Genomic DNA, 22842 nt, shown 5'->3' with positions numbered 1-22842 from the left:
TGTTTTTTCCCCTAAGGAAAATATTTTGGCAGGGCATGGTGGATCATGCCTGTAATCCCAGCACTTTGGGAGGTCAAGGTGGGAGGAGAGCTTGAGCCCAGGAGTTTGAGATCAACTTGGACAACAGAGCAAGACCCAGTCTCCACCAAAAAAAAAAAAAAAAATTAGCCAGACATGCTGACATGCACCTGTAGTTCCAGCTACTCGGGAGGCTGAGGTGGGAGGATGGCGTGAACCTGGGAGGTGGAGGTTGCAGTGAGCTGATATCATGCCACTTCACTCAAGCCTGGCAACAGAGCAAGAGCTTGTCTTAAAAAAAAAAAAGAAAAAAAATTTCATGTAAAGAGTAATGAATGTTCTGTATTTAAAAAACATGATTTATGTTCTTTCCCTAAACCTAAATTAAGGAAATTTTAACATACTTTAGGAAGACATCTTTACTTTGAAATCTGACTGAGTTTGACTGAGCCTCTATCATGCAGGCAGTTTATATTTATCTACAGATAAGTATTTATCTGGCTGGGCGGTGGCTCATGCCTGTAATCCCAGCACTTTGGGAGGCCGAGGCGGGCGGATCATGAGGTCAGGAGATCGAGACCATCCTGGCTAACATGGTGAAACCCCATCTCTACTAAAAATATCAAAAATTAGCTGGCCATGGTGGCAGGCGCCTGTGGTCCCAGCTACCTGGGAGGCTGGGGCAGGAGAATGGTGTGAACCCGGGAGGCAGAGCTTGCAGTGAGCCGAGATCACGCCACTGCACTCCAGCGTATGTGACAAGAGCAAGACTCCGTCTAAAAAAAAAAAATACAAAAATTAGCTGGGCACAGTGGCGGGCGCCTGTAATCCTAGCTACTCAGGAGGCTGGGGTAGCTTGAACCCCGGAAGTGGAGGTTGCAGTGAGCCAAGATTGTGCCACTGCACTCTAGCCTGGGCAACAGAGCGAGACCCTGTCTCAAAAAAAAAAGAAAAAACCGGGTGCAGTGGCTGACGCCTGTAATCCCAGCACTTTGGGAGGCCAAGGCAGGCGGATCACAAGGTCAGGAGTTCAAGACCAGCCTGACCAACATGGTGAAACCCAGTCTCTACTAAAATACAAAAATTAGGTGGGTGCGGTAGTATACTGTCTGTAATCCCAGCTACTCAGGAGGCTGAGGCAGGAGAATTGCTTGAACCCGGGAGGCGGAGGTTGCAGTGAGCTGAGATTGCACCACTGTACTCCAGCCTGGGCTGAAGTAAATCAAGAAAACAAGGTCGGGCTTTAATAAGTCACAAGGATAAAGGACCTTGACAGTTACAGTGCATGTTTTTTTGGACCTTATGCAAAGCTTATTTGATAAGTACATGTTCTAAAAGACATTCTCTATCCCTGCACTCAGCCAGCTGTGGCACTTCTGCAGGGTCTTGATCTGTTGCCCGGGCTGGAGTGCAGTGGCACGATCTCAGCTCACTGCAACTTTGCCTCCCACGTTCACGCCATCTTCCCACCTCAGCTTCCCAAGTAGTTGGGACTACAGGTACATGCCACCATGCTTGGTTATGTATTTATTTATTTTTTTAAGAACCTAAGAAGCTCAGAACCTCAAGAACATCTGCAGTATGTGCTTTCATATACAACTTGCTTTCTTGGATTTGAGAGAACCATAGTCGTTGGCCCTAGACATTAAAGATAAAGATAACTGCTTGGTCAAGCATTTCCTTTGTCACTTTTCAAACTCATCTGTTCAGGAATCCTTGAAAGCCTATTTGGTACCAATCATGTAGGAAGCATATCTTAATCCTGTCAGGCTGCTACAACATAATACCACAGACTGGGTAGCCTGTAAGCAACAAAGTTTATTTCTTAGCATTCTGTAGGCTGGGAAGTCCAAGATCAAGGTGCTAGCAGATTCAGTGTCTGGTGAGAGCCTATTTCCTGGTTCATAGATGGTACCTTTTCACTGTGTACTCACATGGTAGAAGGCAGCTGTCTGGGGCCTCTTTTACAAAACCACCAATCACTTCTCAAAAGCCCCACCTCCTGATACCATCACATTGGTGATTAGGTTTCAACAGATTAATCTTGGGAGGACACAAGCATTCAGACCATAGCAAAACACTGCTATTTCTGGCCGGGTGCAGTGGTTCACGCCTGTATTCCCAGCACTTTGGGAGGCCAAGACAGGAAGATCACTTGAGGTCAGGAGTTCAAGACCAGCCTGGCTAACATGGTGAAACCCTGTCTCCACTAAAAATACAAAAATTAGCTGGGTGCAGTGGTGTGCGCCTGTAGTCCCAGCTACTGGGGAGACTGAGACAGGAGAGTCGCTTGAATCCAGGAGGTGGAGGTTGCGGTGAGCTGAGATCTCACCATTGCACTTCAGCCTGGGCGACAGAGCGGGACTTTGTCTCAAAACAAAAACAAAAACAAAAACTGTTTCTAATTTCATGGGAACTAGAAGGGAAAACTAGTGACTGTTGTTCAGTGCACAAAATGCAATACGCGAAGCTTGCACTGTTTGAGAGCACAAGAGTGGAGAGGCAGGCACCTTAATTGGCAGTAGAGGGTTGGGGAGAGACTATCAAAGAAAACCTTAGGGAGTTTCCAAAGGTAAGTTAGGAGTTAGGTACACAGAGTCGGGTAGGAACCAGGGATAAAAAGTATTGTGCAGTTCATTCATATAATATTCTTTTGAGAGCTGGCCATGCCCCAGGCACCAGTGATACAGCAGTGAGTAATAATAATAGCTAATTTTTTTTTTTTTTTTTGAGAGTCTCGCTCTGTTGCCCAGGCTAGAGTGCAGTGGCATGATCTCAGCTCACTGCAACCTCTGCCTCCCAGGTTCAAGCGATCCTCTTGCCTTAGTGCCTTAGTAGCTGGGATTACAGGCACGTGCTACCATGCCCAGCTGATTTTTGTATTTTTAGTAGAGACGGGGCTTCGCCATGTTGGCCAGACTGGTTGTGAACTCCTGACCTCAGGTGATCCACCTCCCTTGGCCTCCCAAAGTTCTGGGATTACAGGCATAAGCCACCAGGCCCGGCCACAATAATAGTTAATTATTTTTATTTATTTATTTTTGAGACAGGGTCTCGCTTTATTGCCCAGGTTGGAGTGCAGTGGCACAGTCTTGGCTCACTGCAACCTCCGCCTCCCAGGTTCAAGCAATTCTTGTGCTTCAGCCTCCCAAGTAGCTGGGATTACAGGCTCATGCCACCACGCCTGGTAATTTTGTATTTTTAGTAGAGACCAGGTTTCTCCATGTTGGCCAGGCTGGTCTCAAACTCCCAACCTCAGGTGATCCACCTGCTTCAGCCTCCCAAATTGCTGGGATTATAGGCGTGAGCCACTGCACCCGGCTAATTATAGCTAATTTTTATTGAGCACCTCCTGTGTGCCAGGCACTGTGCTAAGCCTTTTATAGGAACTATTTCATTTAACCTCACCACAGTCCTGTGAAGTTTTGCTCTTAAAATCATCCCTATTGTACTGATAAAGTTAAATAATTTGCCCAAGGTTACACAGCTCTTACTTTGTAGAGTTAGAATTTAAACCCAGGTAGCTGACTGCAGAGCCCTTGTCTAAGTTAAAAAGGCAACCAGGTAGGTTTCTGCTTCATAGATGGCATCTTTTATGGGGGAAATACCCACTGAATATGGAAACAGGATAATCTCAAATAGTGAAAAATGCAATGAAGATAAAAACATATATGTCATAAAGATGGAACAGACTCCAGTATGCGTGTGCACTGCCTCAGATAGAGGATTAGGCATGACCTTTCTATGGACGTAACAGGCCTGAATGATGACAAGAACTCAGCCATGCTGAGAGCTGGGGCGAGAACCCGCCAGGGACAGAGAATGGCAAGAGCAATGACACTGAGTTGGGACTGAGTTTGGCCGGAGTGATGGAGAGTGGAAGGAAGGCCACTGTGAGCCTGCCTTCAAGTGGTACAAGATGCATCAGAGAGATTGGCAGGAACTGGACATGTGATTCTGTCCGAAACTGCAACACAATAGCCAACAGACCTCTAAGACTGCAAATGTAGGCATTCATAGTTACAGGGATTTTTGCTCCTGTTGCTGGTTGGGGGAACATGGTTTTGACCTTTTGTTTTTTTAATTGTTTTTTGGATATGTAATCTGAATTATATCTTCTTTGTATGCTATCAGGTTCCTGGAAGGTGACGTGAAAGATCAATGTGCAGCAGCAATCTTGACTTCTGGAACAATTGCCATTTGGGACTTACTTCTCGGTCAGTGTACTGCCCTCCTCCCACCTATCTCTGACCAACATTGGTCTTTTGTGAAGTGGTCAGGTACAGACTCTCATTTGCTGGCTGGACAAAAAGATGGAAATATATTTGTATACCACTACTCATAAGTTAGGGTAAAGCGAAAACACAATTGTCTGGGTATATGGGGCCTCTTAGTATTTTTTGGAGTTTTAAATATAAAGGAGAATATCTGAATGACATTTAAAATAATTACTTGTATATGTCCAGACAGACTTATTTTTTATTCTGATGATGGTGGCACCACTGATCTTGAATGTACATTTATGTTTACTTTGAGAAAAAGGGTTTTAGGTTGATTTTTGTAATTCCCCACATTTGTACATGTGCTTTTAAAGGTGTACATAAAGCTTCAAATGGCAATAAATATTTATTTTTATACATTCTGCTTGGCATATTATTGTTTCCCATTCTTTCAAGATCACTTGCAGAAGCAAGAACTAATCATTATACAACTAGGATATTTAATCAATAGTGTTTGCCTAGTAAGGGTAAATTTCAGTCCAGTTAACTTACTACACTAATACACAATATACTTTTTGTGCTATTTGTAATACTTTATTTTTACATACATACTAAAATAATATGAAACCTATTAAGATATCCAAATTTAGGAATACTCTTATTCTTTTTCATTCTCATGCATCCTTCATGCCAGTGCTGCATTATAACTAGAGTCACCTTTTTTTGAGATGGAGCCTCACTCTGTCACCCAGGCTGGAGTGCAGTGGCATGATCTCGGCTCACTGCAACCTCTGCCCCTTCAAGCGATTCCCCTGCCTCAGCCTCTCAAGTAACTGGGATTACAGGCATCCGCCACCACACCCAGCTAATTTTTGTATTTTTAGTAGAGACGGGGGTCTCACCATGTTGGTTAGGCAGGCCTTGAGCTCCTGACCTCAAGTGATCCACCTGCCTCAGCCTCCCAAAGTGCTGGGATTACAGGCATGAACCACCACCACTTTTTTTGTTTGTTTGTTTTCAGAATGGAGTCTCCCTCTGTCACCCAGGCTGGAGTGCAGTGGGGTGATCTCAGCTCACTGCAACCTCTGCCTCCCGGGTTCAAGCAATGCTCATGCCTCAGCCTCCCGAGTAGCTGGGATTACAGGCGTGCTCCACCATACTCGGCTAATTTTTGTATTTTTTGTAGAGACAGGGTTTCACCATGTTGACCGGGGGGTCTGGAACTCCCGACCTCAGGTGATATGCCTATGTCAGCCTCCCAAAGTACTGGGATTACAGGCATGAGCCACCGTGCCCAGCCGAAGAAGTTTATATTTTTTAAAGACACATTTTTGGGCCGGGTGCGGTGGATCATGCCTGTAATCCCAGCACTTTGGGAGGCCAAGGTGGGCAGATCACTAGGTAAGGAGATTGAGACCATCCTGGCTAACACAGTGAAACCCTGTCTCTACAAAAAATACAAAAAATTAGCCAGGCGTGGTGGCACACTCCTGTAGTCCCAGCTACTCGGGAGGCTGAGGCAGGAGAATCGCTTGGACCCGGGAGGTGTAGGTGCAGTGAGCTGAGATCACACCACTGCACTCCAGCCTGAAGGACAGAGCAAGACTCTGTCTCAAAAAAAAAAAAAGACACATTTTTGGCCGGGCGCAGTGCTGTAATCCCAGCACTTTGGGAGGCTGAGGTGGGTGGATCATAAGAGGTGGGTGGTTCACACACACAAAAAAAGACACATTTTTATGATACTATAGTTTTTGCTCATTTTTTTAAAAAATTTTTTATTATCAAAGGATGTCTATTATATTTTCTCGGAGACGGTCTCACTCTGTTGCCCAGGCTGGAGTGCAGTGGTGAGATCACAGCTCACTGCAGTCTTGACGTCCCCATGCTCAGGTGATCCTCCCACCTCAGCCTCCCCAGTAGCTGGGACTAAGGTATGGGCTACCATATCCAGCTAACTAAAAAAAATTTTTTTGTGTGAGACAGTCTCACTATGTGTCTCACTATGTTGCCCAGGCTGGTCTCGAACTCCTGGGCTCAAGCTATCTACCCACTGTGGCATCCCCTCCCAACATGCTAAGATTACAGGTGTGAGCCTCCACACCCAGCCTCTTTTACAAATTCTATACCCACAATTTTTAAACTCACATTATTTGCTAGTGCATCATAGATACTAGAGAACTTTTTGTAAAGATTTAATTTACTCACGAACCTTGAGAAACCTGTATTATCTTGATAATAACAAGAGTTAACAAAACTAAGGTACAAAATAATTCTAGTCAGTAATGGTTGCACAAACTCTGAGCATCTACTTGACACAGTAGGTATGTAAATGATTGCTGTGAGACCTCTGCGCTAGTAGGAGAGACTGTCACATAAAGCAGTCAGTACCGTATTTTTAATTTAAGGGGTATGTTTCAGACCCGGCACAGTGGCACACCCCTGTAATCCCAGCACTTTGGAGGCCGAGGTGGGCAGGTAATTGGAAGTTAGGAGTTTTAGACCGGCCTGGCCAACATGGTGAAAAATCTAAAAAGTAGCTGGGCGTGGTAGCACACACCTGTAATCCCAGCTACTCGAGAGGCTGGGGCAGGAGAATCGCTTGAACTTGGGAGGCAGACATTTATTGCAGTGAGCAGAGATTGTACCACTGCACTCCAGCCTCCAGCCTGGGCAACAGAGTGAGACTCCGTCTCAACGTAAAAAAAAAGGAAGCTAAAAAAAGAAAAATTTTAAGGGATATGTTCCAGGTGCTATTATGGAAGCTCAAAGGCCGAGCAGCTGGGACAACTCAGGAGTCCCAGAAAAGCTTCATGGAAGGTGGAAATTTAACTGAGCCTTGCAGGATAAATAGATCAAAGCAGAAGCAAAGGATATTCTGGGCAGAAAGGACAGCCTGGATGAAATGGTGAAACCCAGTCTCTACTAAAAATACAAAAATTAGCCGGGTGTGGTGGAGGGCGCCTATAGTCTCAGCTACTCGGGAGGTTGAGGCAGAGAATCGCTTGAACCCAAGAGGCAGAGGTTGCAGTGAGCCAAGATCGTGCCATTGCACTCCAGCCTGGGCGACAGAGCGAGACTCTGTCTCAAAGAGCGACAAAAAGAGAAAGTGTAGATGATTCCTTCAAGCAGCTTGTCTATGAAAGGAAGGAGGAATGGTATTAGAGATCTATAAAAGGGTCAGTGGAGGGTCCTCTGACTTTGTTTTTAGGCTAAGAGAAACTCTGATGTGTTTATGGGCTCAGGAGAAAGAGCCAGAAGAGAGACCTTTGAGATGTAGGGAAGAAGAGCTAACTGGTGGCCCAAGATCCCATTGAGAACAGGAGGGGATGAAACTGCCATGCACATGGGCGGGCAGAGGGAGGGAGAGATCATGGTGGGTTGGTGGGATAGTTTGTGCTGGGAAACTGACAGCTTTTATGCTTATCCATCCTTTGATGGGAATGCCACTGAAAAGCAGTGGTGTTGTCTTTTAACTCTTCCCCATCTGCTAAGGACGTGATCTTAATCTTAATATTGGGACTTTTTACCCTATAGGCCATGTAGGCTGATATTTTGTCTTTATTTGTTTGCTAAAGGGAAAAGCAGCTCTCCCAAATTATTTAAATAAGAGATGATTTGTTATGTTTGACCAAAAGGATTAAATGTAACATTGATGCCAGGCTCAGTGGCTCACGCCTGTAATCCCAGCACTTTGGGAGGCCGAGACAGGCAGATCACGAGGTCAGGAGTTTGAGACCATCCTGGCTAACACGGTGAAACCCCACCTCAATAAATACATATATACATACATGTAACACTGAAATACTAGATAGGTCATGGGAAGAGATGGCCCCAAGTGTGAACTTAGTAGGCTATTAGGTTCTTCCTAAGATTAGAGCCACATTTTTTGGGAGACAGAGTCTCACTCTGTTGCCCAGGCTGGAGTGCAGTGGTACAATCATAGCTCACTGCAGCCTTGACCTCCTATGCTCAATTGGTCCTCCTACCTCAGCTTTCCCGAGCAGCTGGGACCACAGACATGCACCACCACGCCTGGCTAATTTTTTAAGTTTTTTGTGGAGACAGGGTCTCCCTATGTTGCCTAGGCTGGTCTCAAACTCCTGGGCTCAAGTGATCCACCTCCCTTGGCCTCCCAAAGTGCTGGGATTACAGAGGTGAGTCACTGAACCAGGCTTGCATGTCTGGCTTGCTCACTGTTGCAGCCTCAACAATAAGTACTTAACAGATATTCAATTTTCTTTTTTTTTTTTGAGATGGAGTTTCACTCTTGTTGCCCAGGCTAGAGTACAATGGCGCAATCTCAGTTCTCTGCAACCTCCGCCTCCTGGGTACAAGCGATTCTCCTGTCTCAGCCTCCTGCCTCCTGAGTAGCTGGGATTACAGGCACCTGCCACCACACCCGGCTAATTTTTGTATTTTTAGTGGAGACGGGGTTTCACCATGTTGTCCAGGATGGTCTTGAACTCCTGACCTCAGGTGATCCACCTGCCTCAGCCTCCCAAAGTGCTGGGATTACAGGTGTGAGCCACCACACCTGGCAGCATACCATTACATTTTATTTTACTTGGATTTAACAAAAATAAAAAGAAATTGAGGTAAAACTGATGGCATTATTGGATCGTTCATTCAGGCAGATTTCAGAATTTGGAGTCACTATCCCGTGTGTTTCAATTTCAGTCAATATCCTTTGACTACCTGCTTAGAAATAGGAATTCGCCTAAACTCCTCCCTCGCTTACCTATTTTTGTTAGCTATTGTAAGGAACATGGCTGTGCTTTGGTCAAGGATAGGCCAAGGTAAGATGTTTACATCCTGCGTGACTCAGCAAGTTTAGACACAGGCGTATAACTGCACTTGTTATCACAGCCATGTAGCCATAACATGGGAAGGCCATCACTTGGCTCTAAGCCACTATTTTCTGTAAAAGGTATAATTGCCTTGCTAATACTGTACAGGCCTTCGTGCCCAGAGAAAGAGTGAGAGAGCCAGAGCTGTCCGTCTTTGCAGACAGACGTGGGGGAGCCAGAACACAGCTGAGAGAAAGAGTTAAGCTGCTGACCCTGAAAGCAAGAGAGAGCAGCCTCGCAGCTGTGTGTTGGAGCCCCGGGACTAAACAGCCGAGACAAGGTGGACAGTGTGAGAGAACTAGTGTAAGTAAGCTGCTGATGAGAGCTGCTGCTGAATAAAATCATCTTTCACCTGCCTACCGTCCTCTGAGTGTTCTTTTGCTATTTGCTCATCCACCCACTCACCTCAGAGCTCCATATGGGCTGGAACCTGGCTGTGGGCATGACAGTTGGCATAGTCGTGGACCTGACAGCTATATTATACACTGTCAAGTTTTAAAACATGTATTGTTTTAATCGTAATTCTCACATTTATTAGTCTTAGTATTTTTTCACATTATTTTTCATATATATATATAACCTATTCAATAAATGTTAATACTTGTGGAAGAATCGTGGAATCAAAACTTTGTCCTTTTTTTCTTTTAATCTTTTTTGTAACAGAGACGGAGTCTTGCCATGTTGGCCAGGTTAGTCTTGAACTCCTGAGCTCAAGCAGTCCTGCCACCTTGACTTCCCAAAGTGCTAGGATTAAAGGTGTGAGCCACCGCGCCCGGCCCCAAACGTTTAAATAGATATATTTCAGAACTTTCAGATAAAAAATGAAAGTAGGTTTGTCCTGTCGTGTCGCTTAGGGAAAGACTGCAACCTCTGCACAGTTCAGTCGTGGCACCAAGCAACTGTTGGTCCCGAACCTGGATGGGCTCCGAGGGCACAATGCCTCCTGGAGCCGCCAGGGGCCGCCACCGCCGGCGGTGCCCGACCGCGCTGCTCTGTGCGTCGCCTGCGCGCTGCCGGAGATGAACCCTGGGCCGGTGGCGGCGGCGCAGTGTATCCTGGGTCGGCGTAGCTATGGCGTCTCGTGTCCTTTCATCCTATGTCCGCCGCCTGCCCGCGGCCTTTGCGCCGCTGCCCCGGGTCCCGATGCTGGCCGTGGCCCGGCCTCTCAGCACCGGTCTGTGCTCCGTGGGGACCCAGACGAGGCTCGGGCCTTTGCAGCCGGCCTTAAAGCTCGCGCAGGTGACTCGCGGTGACTTTTCTGGGGCTTGGCAGGGGTCAGGAATTGGGCCCGGTGGGGGTGGGGGCCGGGCACCCCAGCCGCGCCAGCTGCCCGCAGGGGTGACCCGGGGGGCAGCCGGCTCGCTCCGCAGCCCCGCTGCCTAAAGGTGTTTAGTTGACCCCTGCCGGGAGGCCAGGTGACCTCGTAATAACTAGCAAGAGCACTGACTAGAGTCCAGCTCCGCTGGACTGCCGCTTACCGAAACTTTGGACAAGTCTTCTAGCCTTGCTCACACTCACCTGCAAAATTGGGATCCGGGCCTCTACCTTGCGGAGTAGCAATAAGGATTAGATGAGTTAATGCGGATAGAGCATCTCGTACCGTCTCAAAATAGTGGTCACCGTATTGTAGTGAAAGCAGCATGCAAAGAGGTAGCCACACTGGCCTACAGCCTTCTACAGAGCGGTTCTCTCTGCAGTTCTGTCCTTTTCCCTGCTGCACCTTCTGCCTGTGTCCAGGACTCCTGGAAGTAATTCTAGGAAACAAGTGCAGGTGACCTTTGAACAATAAGGATTTGAATTGTGTTGGTCCACTTAAATGCGGATTTTTTTCAACCAAACGCGGCCAGTATTTACGGGATGTGCCGCCCTGCGTATAAGGAGGGCAGGCTCTTCCTATAAGGGGATTCTGCAAGGCTGACGGCGGGACAGGAGTGTGCGCGGATTTGGGTATAGTCAGGGGTCCTGGAACCAATCTCCTGGGCGAATACCAAAGAACGACTGTGCCTGTAGTATATAGCTTGAGCTGATGAAATCTGCGTGAGGCTGAAACGCAAGGAGGCAGTGATTTTCAAACCTAGCTCCATATTCAAATTACGTGGGTAACTTGAAAAAACAGAAAAGCTTTGCCCCCTCCCCCTTCCTGCTGATTTATTCCTCTGGGATGATGCCCTGCCATGGTGGTGGTGGTGTTATTGTTGTTGTTTTTGAGACAGAGTCTCGCTCTGTAGCCCAAGCTGGAGTGCAGTGGCGTGATCTCGGCTCACTGCAACCTTCGGCTCACTGCAACCTCCGGTTCACGGCAACCTCCGCCTATCAGGTTCAAGCGATTCTCCTCCCTCAGCCTCCCGAGTATTTGGGACTACAGGCGCCCACCACCATGCCTGGCTAATTTTTGTATTTTTAGTAGAGACGGGGTTTCATCATATTGGCCAGGCTGGTCTCCAACTCCTGACCTCGCAGTCCACCAGCCTTGGCCTCCCAAAGTGCTGCGATTACAGGCGTGAACCACCGCGCCCGGCCTGTTGTTGTTGTTCTAGGCTCTCCAGATGACTCTGAAGTGCAATTGAGAATAAAAATAACCTTCTTAAGGTAGGATAGACTCTCAAGGTCAAGTTATGAAACCCCTTTTCAAAGTCATAGACTTCAGGTAATAGGGTTTCAACCTTGACTGCATGTTAGTGGAAAAATAAGTGTGTCTGGCCAGGCGCGGTGGCTCATGCCTGTAATCCCAGCACTTTGGGAGGCTGAGGTGGGCGGATCGCTTGAGCCCAGGAGTTTGAGACCTTCCTAGGCAACATGGTGGAACCCTGTCTCTACAAAAAAATACATAAATTAAGCCACCGCGGTGGCTCACACCTGTAAACCCAGCACTTTGGGATGCCGAGGTGGGCGGATCACGAGGTCAGGCGATGGAGACCATTCTGGCTAACATGGTGAAACCCCTTCTCTGCTAAAAATAAAAAAAATTAGCTGGGCGTGGTGGCACGCGCCTGTAGTCCCAGCTACTCAGGAGGCTGAGGCAGGAGAATCGCTTGAACCCGGGAGGCGGAGGTTGCAGTGAGCCGAGATCACCAGTGAGCCAAGATGCCAAGTCTGGCATCCTCCTTCCTGGCCACTCAAGGACTGAGTGACAACCTTTGTTATTGCATCAGCCTACAGATACTTCTGTCGTGGTGCTTGCCATATTTTTATTTCAGCTAAAATGATCTGTGGATTGGTCTTTTCCATTAGAGTGGAAGCTTCTCTGGGGGGAAGGTTGTGTCATATTCATCTTTGCATTTCCAGCCCATTGCACAGTTCTTGGCACACAGGTTAAGTTCCCAGGCTTCTGAGACAGTCATGTAAATAGATAAAGGCAAGACATTGTGAGAACAGGTGTGTGTAGTGCAGAAGCAAAAAGAGGTACTTGACCAACCTCTCAGCAAACATGATCTTGAAGGCCTGTGCAGAGACCAGGAAGAGCCCTCGTGGTTGACTCTTAGGGTGTCTGGAAGGGAACATCGCTGGGGGGAAGAGAGTGAGCATATCATGAAGGGAGCTGTGTGCTGCAGTGAGCAATTGTGGATGTTCTCTGCCAAGGTCATAGGGAGTGAACATGAAGCAGGGCTTATTGAAGGAATAAGCCCCAGGTGGCGGAGAAGGAACAGACGTCTCTAAGCAGGAGTTTTGGAGACAGGTCAGGAGTTCATTTCCAAACTGTTGAGTTTGAGAGGTCTGGGCTGCCTATGTAGAGTGGACCAGTCGGCAGTTTGTAGAGACAGCCTTTAAAGCCCTCTCCTTAGCCTCCTCTGAGTTTGCCTCAGGCAAAAGTGGGCCCCAGTGGAGTACCTGGATTCTGATGGAACCTCATGCATTTGAATTACTAGTCCAGAGGGCCGTCACTGTTTACCTGCAAACAGTACCTTCTCTGATGTCTGGGAGAGGTGGTTTGTTGCCCATATAATTGTTAAGTGTAGATCTTGAGGAAGAAAAATTAACACCAGAAACCTCACATGTTGGCTGTTGGGGAGGTGCTTGTCCATTTTGTATCCCTTTTATTTTTTCCCAGTCAACAGAGATCCAGCTAGAAGGAGCAACAAGACCTTCCAAGAGGCCATGTTGGAAGAACATGGGGTGAGGGGGATACCTAACCTCCCCCTGCCTCAGTTTCTCATCTGTAAAAAGGAGGGTGATAGTATCATGAATCTCACCAGATTACTGGAGAGCTGAAGGAAGATGATGTGTGTAAAGTGCTTAGGGCAATATCATAGCCTGACTTGATAAGAAATCAATGGAGGCCAGGCGTGGTAGTTTATGCCTGTAATCCCAGCACTTTCGGAGACTTGAGGTGAGTGGATCACTTGAGACCAGGAGTTCAGGACCAGCCTGGCCAACATAGTGAAACCTCATCTCCACTAAAAATACAGAAATTAGCCAGGCATGGTGGAGCATGCCTGTGATCCCAGCTACTTGGGAGGCAGAGGCATAAGAATCACTTGAACCCAGAAGGCAGAGGTTGTAGTTGAGCCGAGGTCACAACACTGCACTCCAGCCTGGGCAACACAGTGAGACTCTGTCTGAAAAAAAAGAAAAAGAAATCAATAGAGACCAGAGGCAGAAGCATGAGAGGGGAGTAGGATCAAGTATTTTGGGGCTACGCTACAGCCAAGGTATCAAACTAGCTGCTGCTGGTCATTGGTCTCAGGATCCTACTAAATAACCCAAAATAGCACTTATTGTGTAAGTGCCAGCCAATGTCCAAGCCCTTTACTTCATCTCTTCCCAACAGTCCTGTGAGCATGGTACTGTTGTTTATCCCCATTTTACAGATGAGGAAACTGAGGTGTACAAGGTTAAGTAACCCACCCAAGGCCAAACAACTAGTGAGAGCCAGCACCATGGTGCAGGCATAGGCGGTCTAGTTTCAGAGTCTGAGCTCTTGCCCACCAACTTACTGCCTCATGCTGACCCTGATGCAGCACCCACTCTAGATGGCATGTGGCCTCCAGTCAGAGACTCATTTAATTTAATCACACGGTGCCCACCTGGCCCCTGTAGGTACTTGCCTGAGCTGCTGAGGACAATGCTGACAACCTAGTTGACCTCATAGGTAGCTATGTACGAACATAGAATATATCCTCACCAGTCTCCCTGGGTCCAAGGTCTTGCTTTGTTGCCCAGGTTGGTCTGGAACTCCTGGGCTCAAGCGATCCTTCCACTTTGGCCTCCCAAAGTGTTGGGATTACAGGCGTGAGCCACCACACCTGGCCTCGTACCATTTTTTTCTTTTTTTTTTTTTTTTGGAGAAGGAGTCTCACCCTATTGCCCAGGCTGGAGTGTAGAGCCAAGATCTGAGTTCACTGCAACCTCTGCCTCCTAGGTTCAAGTGATCCTCCCACTTCAGCCTCCTGAGTAGCTGGGATTGTAGGCACACGTCACCATGCCCGGCTAATTTTTGTATTTTTAGTAGAGGCGGGGTTTCACTATGTTGGGCAGGCTGGTCTTAAATTCCTGACCACAAGCGATCCGCCCACCTTGCCCTCCCAAAGTGCTGGGATTACAGGCGTGAGCCACCACACCTGGCCTCATACCATTTCTTGATAAGCACACAGCCTCTGTTGGATCCCTCCACCTGAAACTTCTTTTCTGCCATTGCCATATTACCTCATTTCTCCCCCTTTCTCTTTATTCCTTCTCCATTTTATTTATGACTTGGAAACCTATTTGAGTCATTGTTAAGTAGGCCGGTGATGTGCCTGTATCAAAGGTCTCCTTAACCCATAATAGGAAATGATACCATGTATAATAGGAAAGGAGACCAGACATTTAGACAAAGAAAAGTGCTCTAAAACTCTTGAAAGTACTCAGAAAAGCTCGGTTAGAGTATCTATCATACTCTCCAACTCACCTCTTTAGCTTGCTGATTAAACCTGATTTTTTTTTTTTTTTTTTTTTGAGAAGGAATCTCACTCTGTCGCCCATGCTGGAGTGTAATGGTATGATCTTGGCTCACTGTGTCCCAGGTTCAAGCGATTCTCCTGCTTCAGCCTCCTGAGTAGATGGGATTACAGGCACATGCTACCACGCTCAGCTAATTTTTATATTTTAGTAGAGATGGGGTTTTACCACGTTGGTCGGGCTGGTCTCGAACTCCTGACCTCATGATCTACCTGCCTCAGCTTCCCAAAGTGTTGGGATTACAGGTGTGAGCCACTGTGCCCGGCGTAAACCTGATTTTAATAACTGACTTCTTTTTCTTTTATTTTCTTTCTTTTTTTTTTTTTTTGAGAGAGAGAGTCTCAGCTCTGTGGCCCAAGGTGGAGTGCAGTGGCATGATCTCAGCTCACTGCAACCTCTCTCCTGGGTTCAAGCAATTCTCATGCCTCAGCCACCTGAATAGCTGGGATTACAGGCACACACCACCATGCCCGGCTAATTTTTGTATTTTTAGTAGAGACGAGGCTTCACCATGTTGGCCAGGCTGGTCTCGAACTCCTGGCCTCAAGTGATTGGCCCACCTCGGCCTCGCAAAGTACTGGGATTACAGGTGTGAGACACCACACGTGGCCCAATACCTGTTCTTTATGCAAGATGAATGTTTCTTATACAGAGGTTATACTGGTTTGGTTCCCTGGGCAGTATTTATTATGATTTTTCATGGACCTTTGTGAGTTTCAGGGACCTGAGCCCTAACAAGCAGCCCCACTTTCTATAGGGAAATGCCTTAAGAACTCCAAGCCTCGGACTTAAAATCAACTTCAGGAGGTAAACAAACCAACTTAGATTAGGGATTCCTTTTTTTTTTTTTTTTTTTTTTTTTTTTTTGAGACAGAGTCTTGCTCTGTCGCCCAGGCTGGAATGCAGTGGCATGGTCTCGGCTCACTGCAACCTCTGCCTCCCACGTTCAAGCGATTCTCCTGCCTCAGTCTCCTGAGTAACTGGGATTACAGGCGCCCACCACCATGCTTGGCTAATTTTTGTATTTTTAGTAGAGATAGGGTTTCACCATGTTGGCCAGCTTGGTCTCGAACTCCTGACCTCAGGTGATCTGCCCACCTTGGCCTCCCAAAGTGCTGGGATTATAGGCGTGAGCCACCATGACCAGCCAGATTAGGGATTTCTGTAGTGAGCAAAACTGCCATATACCCTGTTTTGTTTTCTCTGGTTCTGTGTTGTACCTTCCACAGCATTAAACCCCCTGACCTGTAATTGCAGCTCATTCCACATTTGTTGAATGAAATCTGGTCAGTACCCTAAAATACCTAAACATCGAGCCGACTAATAGCAGAGATACATGAGAGATTGCTCTAACAAGGCGGAGGCCAGGAGGGCTCATGGTTTGGCTGGTGGCCATGAGGCAAGCCTTGCTGGAAGGGAAACAGATTGGAATATAATGACTGTAAGCTCCCTCATCCTCTCTTTGGGTGGGTGGCCAGCTTCCTTTGTCCTGGCTGAGGTCAGGGAGATACCTGCTGGAACCAAACTAGACCTTTCTGGTGTATGGTCCTCAGTTTGAATTGCCTTTGGGTTTACCATGACAGCTCTTTCCTGGTGGGTTTTTTGACTTGGGTCTGCCTATTAAAGGTGGCAGCACCCTATAGAGGCCTCGAGATGCTGAAGATGCCATGAGAAGACATAGACATTCTGCAGACGCTAGACAATTTTAGTGGCAGTTAGTGTCGCAGAGCAGGATGAACGTCCAGAGCCTGAGGGTTGAACCCAGGAGGCGGAGGAGCCGGTCCTGGCTCCCAGGAAGGAGGCCTGAGATGCTGCGGAACTGTTGGGGCTTCTGCGATTACCCAGTCCTGCAACTTGGTGTGTCCTAACGGCCACAATGAGAATCAGATGCCGCGCGTTCTCTACAGCCCCAAAAGTTCTGTGAAAGTTACCCATAGGCTTGTGCATTGATTTAGAGGCATTTTCCGTTCAATGACAGTGTTTCCTTCCTGCCCTCGCTCTAGGTTCCTGGTAGAGTTACACAGTTGTGCCGCCAGTATAGCGACATGCCCCCTTTGACGTTAGAGGGCATCCGGGACCGTGTTCTTTACGTATTGAAACTCTATGACAAGATTGACCCAGAGAAGGTAACTGATGGTGGTTTGAATTTTTTTCTTTAAATATAGAGTATTTAAATTACATGGTACAAAATGCAAAGGGAAAGATACTCAGTAAAAATCTCCCTGGCTGCCAGCCACCTAGGCCCATTCTGGGAGACAGCCAGCACTACCAGTTTCATGTGTGTTTCCAAAGGTATTCAATGCATATGTTAAAGAAATATATGCATATGTGTGTATATTATGTGTATATTATATGTGTATCTCACCCTTTTTAAAAAACACAAGTGGCCGGGCACGGTGGCTCATGCCTGTAATCCCAGCACTTTGGGAGGCTGAGGCGGGCAGATCACCTGAGGTTGGGAGTTCGAGACCAGCCTGACCAACATGGAAAAACCTCATCTCTACTAAAAATACAAAATTAGCCAGGCATGGTGGTGTATACCTGTAATCCCAGCTACTCGGGAGGCTGGGGCAGGAGAATCACTTGAACCCGGGAGGTGGAGGTTGCAATGAGCCGAGATAGCGCCACTGCAGTCCAGCCTAGGCAACAAGAGTGAAACTCCATCTCAAAAATAATAACAATAAATAAAAACACAAGTGGGACTGGTCGTGGTGGCTCACGCCTGTAATCCCAGCACTTTGGGAGGCTGAGGCGAGTGGATCATGAGGTCAGGAATTCAAGACCAGCCTGGCCAAGATGGTGAAACCACATCTCTACTAAAAATACAAAAATTAGCCAGGCGTGGTGGCAGACACCTGTAATCCCAGCCACTTGGGAGGATGAGGCAGAGAATTGCTTGAACCCGGGAGGCAGAGGGTGCAGTGAGCCAAGATCACGCCACTGCACACTGCAGCCTGGGCGGCAGCGTGAGACTCTGTGTAACAACGAAAATAAATGGAATCTGTTGTGTAGGTAAGGCAGTTTGTCTTTGATATGCGTTTTTGAAGAATCATTCCTGGTGATCCTGAGGTCTAAATTAGAGTGATAGGGTGATAGTAAACACTTGTAACGTGAAGCTGCCTACAGTTTATAATCATAATGCCACTTAAGGTGTGGAGTCTAGGCCTTAGTTGTCAGTAAGGCAGCAAAAATACCCAAACTTCTTCAGATGTCATTCAGAGCAATGATCAGGGATCTCAGTAAAACACATAGATTGGGCCGGGTGCGGGAGCTCACGCCTGTAATCGCAGCACTTTGGGAGGCTGAGGTGGGTGGATCACCCGAGATCAGGAGTTCAAGACCAGCCTGGCCAACATGGCAAAAACCCTGTCTCTACTAAAAATACAAAAAAATTAGCTGGGCATCATGGTGGTGGGTGCCTGCAATCCCAGCTACTCAGGAGGCTGAGGCATGAGAATCGCTTGAACCCGGGAGGCCGAGTTTGTAGTGAGCCAAGATCGTGCCATTGCATTGCACTCCAGCCTGGGTGACAGAGCGAGACTCTCAAAAACAAAAAACAAACAAAAAAAATACAGAGTGAAATTCTTCATTAGCTATGTATATATTGTTCACTTTAAAATAAAGTAGAATAAGATAAAGCAAACCACGTACATACCAGCACAGGTTACATATAAAATGTCAGCCACGGCCTCTGTATGTTAAAAAGAATTCGATATAGTCACAAGGACAGAAAACCAAACACTTCATGTTCTCACTCTTAGGTGGGAACTGAACAATGAGATTGGTTGGACACAGGGCGGGGAGCATCACGCACCGGGGTGGGGAGCTGGGGGAGGGACAGCATTAGGACAAATACCTAATGTAAATGATGAGTTGATGGGTGCAGCAAGCCAACATGGCACATGTATACCTGTGTATCAAACCTGCACATTGTGCACATGTACCCTAGAACTTAAAGTATAATAAAAAAATTCGATATAGTGATTAAGTAGCATTGTACCACCCTGTTATCTTGGCAAGCAAATGCTTTCATGGACTAAACTCTGTGTTTGGTGCTCCTTTCTTGCAGCTTTCAGTCGATTCTCATTTTATGAAAGACCTGGGCTTAGACAGTTTGGACCAAGTGGAGATTATCATGGCCATGGAAGACGAATTCGGTAAGGCTCAGTCTTGTATCTATATACTGTGATTTTTGATTAAGGTGGATTAAACTGAAAGAAATGGTGGGAGGCTGAATTGGAGTTAGAATGAAATATTAGTAGAAACAGTAGTATCCACTGCCCTACACACACCTTCCTGCCCACTTACCATCAGGGGAAGTAAGCTTTAGGGATGGCACATTTATTCAGAAGGCACCTTGCACAAGCCCAGCAGAGTGCCCAGTGTTGTGCCAAGAGCCGAATGACCAGAGATGGTTCCGGGGGACTGATTCTTCAGACGGAGTTCAAAGACAAAGGGCAAAAGCCTCCCGGAACACATGCCGATGGCACGTCAGCCCCTCCTGAGCTCGGGTAACGTGAACCAGGTAGAAGTAGTGTGTGCCAGGACAAGAGACGCACCCAGAGCCTCTGGCCTTGGTCTCCTATCCTGGCTCACGTGCACACTCCAAGTTTGGGACGGTGTGTAGTACAAGTGAGACCTTTCTAAGGCTCCATGGCTGTTTCTGCGTGAGTTGGTTGAATAGGAAATCAAAGGACTTCTGTGCTATTCTGCAGAGCAGGGCCTAGTTAAAATTCCTCACAGATGATGCTGACTAGGATGGAATCCTTTGCCTAGTGCTTCACAGTACCAGGTCTGGAATTGAGCTTAGGTATGAGCCTGGACAAGTAACTACCTCTCAAAGCCTGTTTCCGCAGCTGTAAAGTGGGTGATAATAGTAGGAACCCCAGGATTGGGATTGCTGTGAGAATTAGAGATTATGTGTAAAATGCTCAGCACAGCGTTTGGCCCAAAGTAAGCTAACTATCCAAACCCAGCCATTTATAAAAACCCAACCATCATGAAAAAAAAAAAAGGCATGGGTGACGTGTGTTACAGCATGATGACCCTCGAGAACGTGCTGAGTGAAAGAAGCCAGACACAGAAGATGACACGTTATATACCATTTACATGAAATGTCAAGAAGAGGCAAATCAAGATAGAAAGTAGACGAGTGGTTGCCAGAACTAGGGAGGATGGGGAGTGACTGCTGATGGGCACTGGGTCTCTTTTACACAATGGTGATGGTTGCACAATGTTGTGAATATACTAAAAACTACAAAATTTTATATATATATATATATATATACACACACTACCAAATTTTTATATATATACACACACACACACACACACACACAAGGAGGAATTTGCTATTATATGAATTCTGTCTCAACAAACAAACAAACATACCTCCAAAGCATTGTACCCAACCTGCATGCATACTGTCTAGAAGCTAACTGGCCCACAACCTAAATGGCATTCAAGGTTGCTGAAAGTTTTGATATACTTGTAGCTGTTGTAGAAGGGTCAGGTGTATTCAGTTCTAAAGGATTTTTTTTTTTAAACTCTCTCACATTGTTGTGTATTTTTCTTTTAGGGTTTGAAATTCCTGATACAGATGCTGAAAAGTTAATGTGTCCACAAGAAATTGTAGATTACATTGCAGATAAGAAGGATGTGTATGAATAAAGTATCAGGTAAATAATTAGACTTCTAAAATGATGTTCACCCGTAGATTTAATTGTCTGTGGTTCTTCAATAAAGGAAACTCAAGAAGAAATAGAAAATGGAAATGCTTGACCAAGATTTTTCACTGCTTATAAAATGCAAGCCCTTTCCTGTTGTCTGCCACTCAAAGGGGCCCAGCCGTGGTGGTGATCTTTGAGAGGTTGAGAGCTGTCATTCCTGGATAGAACTCCCTTGACTGTCAGCTCTCCTCACAAAAGCAGAGTTTTGTACAAAGTACTGAGCAGGGTAACCTGGAAACAGACCTCTGTCTCCCTCAATTACTCACCCAAGGCAAGCCCAGCCTGCTGGGTAAGACACTGAGATGACCCGGCTCTTTTTTTTTTTTTTTTTTTTTGGAGACGGAGTCTCGCTCTGTCACCCAGGCTGGAGTGCAGTGGTATGATCTTGGCTCACTGCAAGCTCTGCCTCCTGGTTTCACGCCATTCTCCTGCCTCAGCCTCCCAAGTAGCTGTGACTACAGGCGCCCGCCATCACGCCCAGCTAATTTTTTGTATTTTTAGTAGAGACAGGGTTTCACCATGTTAGCCAGGATGGTCTTGATCTCCTGACCTCATGATCTGCCCGCCTCAGCCTCCCAAAGTGCTGGGATTACAGGCATGAGCCACTGCGCCCGGCCCGACCTGGCTCTTAATTAGGCAAGAGAGGCCTCATGGGTAAGAAGATGGACTTTGGAGTCAAGACACACCCAAGTTTATTTTCAGCTCTGCCACACTCTGTAAGCCTGGTGGTCTCAGGCAGACTGCTTAGCTCTGTAAGCCTCAGTTTCCTCGTATGTAATATGGGGGTAATGATAGGACCTACCTGGGGCTCTTGTGAAAGCAAAATTGCAGAGAGTGTATATATCACTTAATACAATGATATAAAGAAGCCTCTCAGTAAATAGTAGCTCTTGTTACTTGGGCCCTAGAATAGTCAAATAAGACTTTTTGCATTAAAACATTGTATTAGTGTCTTTAGCTTTTAGTGACCCTGTCTTTTTGTTTGTTTGTTTGTTTGTTTAGATGGAATCTTGCTCTGTTGCCCAGGCTGGAGTGTAGTGGCATGATCTCGGCTTACTGTAACCTCCGCCTCCTGGGTTCAAGCGATTCTCCTGCCTCAGCCTCCTGGGTAACTGGGATTACAGGCGTGTACCTCCACGCCCAGCTAATTTTTATATTTTTAGTAGAGATGGGGTTTTACCATGTTGGCCAGGCTGGTCTTGAACTCCTGACCTCAGGTGATCCGCCCACCTTGGTCTCCCCAAGGGCTGGGATTATGAGCATGAGCCACTGCACTCAGCCAGATGCTGCATTTTTAGCACCTGAAAGATGTCACTTACCATTAGTAAGAACACATCAAAAATAACATTGAACTTACTTTATCTTTTCTAGACCCTTTGGCTTTGGGGAGAGAGGACTCAGATGATAGTGGCGAATGTCTGGCAGTGAGGACACATTTTCGCATTATTGCTGACTCTGACAGAGTGATTCTGATGGACGTGTATTTAAATTGTATAAGTGTTTTACTCTTTGAAAATAAATCCATAAAACCAACATTTTCCCCAGTCTTCAGTTTTTCAATGATGTCTATAAAGTGCTTCTTTATATTTTCATATTGACATTGCTTAATATTTTTAAAGGTCTGATTTGTCACTGGTATCATGCATGTCAAAAACAATGGCTTCTCCAACCGTGTACTTGAAGTAAGGCTCTCTCCCCACCTTCATATCAGGAATGAATATATTCATGGAAATGGACTTTCTGCTTAAAAAAAAAAATTGTTTTGGTTTCCATTAGCTTATTATCAGCTGACATCAGCAGGTGGGATTAGTTGTTCATCCCTGTCCTAAAGATCCCTTTCTAAATTAATACAGTTTAACAGTTTTGGAGAATGGGAGGCTCTCTTTCCTCCTGGAAGGTCACTTTGACATTGCCACACATCATTATCAGTTCTGCCCCTTTTACTCTTTAGCACTGTGTTGGTTCCTTGGGGTTGATGTAGATAATATGTACACATTGCCTAGCTCTTGATAAGGTTTAGTTTGAGAGTTACATCAAAATAATTGCTCTCCTTTTACTTGACATTTCTAGTACGGGGAGGGAAGAGGAACC

At 46.5% G+C, this 22842-nt stretch overlaps 2 protein-coding genes across 4 annotated transcripts in view; both read left to right on the top strand.

Moving 5' to 3' along the window:
* The window catches only part of LOC105485023 (partner and localizer of BRCA2), a 38384-nt gene extending 33727 nt beyond the window's left edge, over positions 1 to 4657 (top strand). The window contains exon 13 of one of the 2 annotated variants that reach the window (XM_011747180.2): positions 4153 to 4657. In XM_011747180.2, coding sequence (XP_011745482.2) covers positions 4153 to 4363 — 211 coding nt within the window. In that variant the 3' untranslated portion in view covers positions 4364 to 4657. The remainder of the gene's footprint in view (positions 1 to 4152) is intronic. The other variant, XM_011747181.2, reaches the window with a different exon arrangement.
* A 5461-nt stretch (positions 4658 to 10118) lies between these two features.
* Positions 10119 to 22284, top strand: LOC105485022 (NADH:ubiquinone oxidoreductase subunit AB1). 2 transcript variants are annotated; one of them, XM_071084242.1, is made up of 5 exons: positions 10119 to 10324; positions 17026 to 17148; positions 19092 to 19179; positions 20601 to 20700; positions 21754 to 22111. In XM_071084242.1, exons 1-4 carry the CDS (start codon positions 10157 to 10159, stop codon positions 20690 to 20692), a joined length of 471 nt encoding a protein of 156 aa, XP_070940343.1. In that variant the 5' UTR covers positions 10119 to 10156; the 3' UTR covers positions 20693 to 20700; positions 21754 to 22111. The 2 variants fall into 2 exon arrangements, with proteins under 2 accessions (XP_070940343.1, XP_011745481.1); XM_011747179.3 differs by lacking the exon at positions 21754 to 22111 and adding an exon at positions 22123 to 22284 and having other exon boundaries at positions 10121 to 10324.
* The last annotated feature ends 558 nt before the right edge of the window (positions 22285 to 22842 follow it).

Source organism: Macaca nemestrina, chromosome 18 (assembly GCF_043159975.1).
Source record: "Macaca nemestrina isolate mMacNem1 chromosome 18, mMacNem.hap1, whole genome shotgun sequence".
Taxonomy (NCBI): Eukaryota; Metazoa; Chordata; class Mammalia; order Primates; family Cercopithecidae; genus Macaca; species Macaca nemestrina.
Note: the sequence above shows the minus strand (reverse complement) of the source record. Positions and strands in the feature narration are given on the sequence as shown.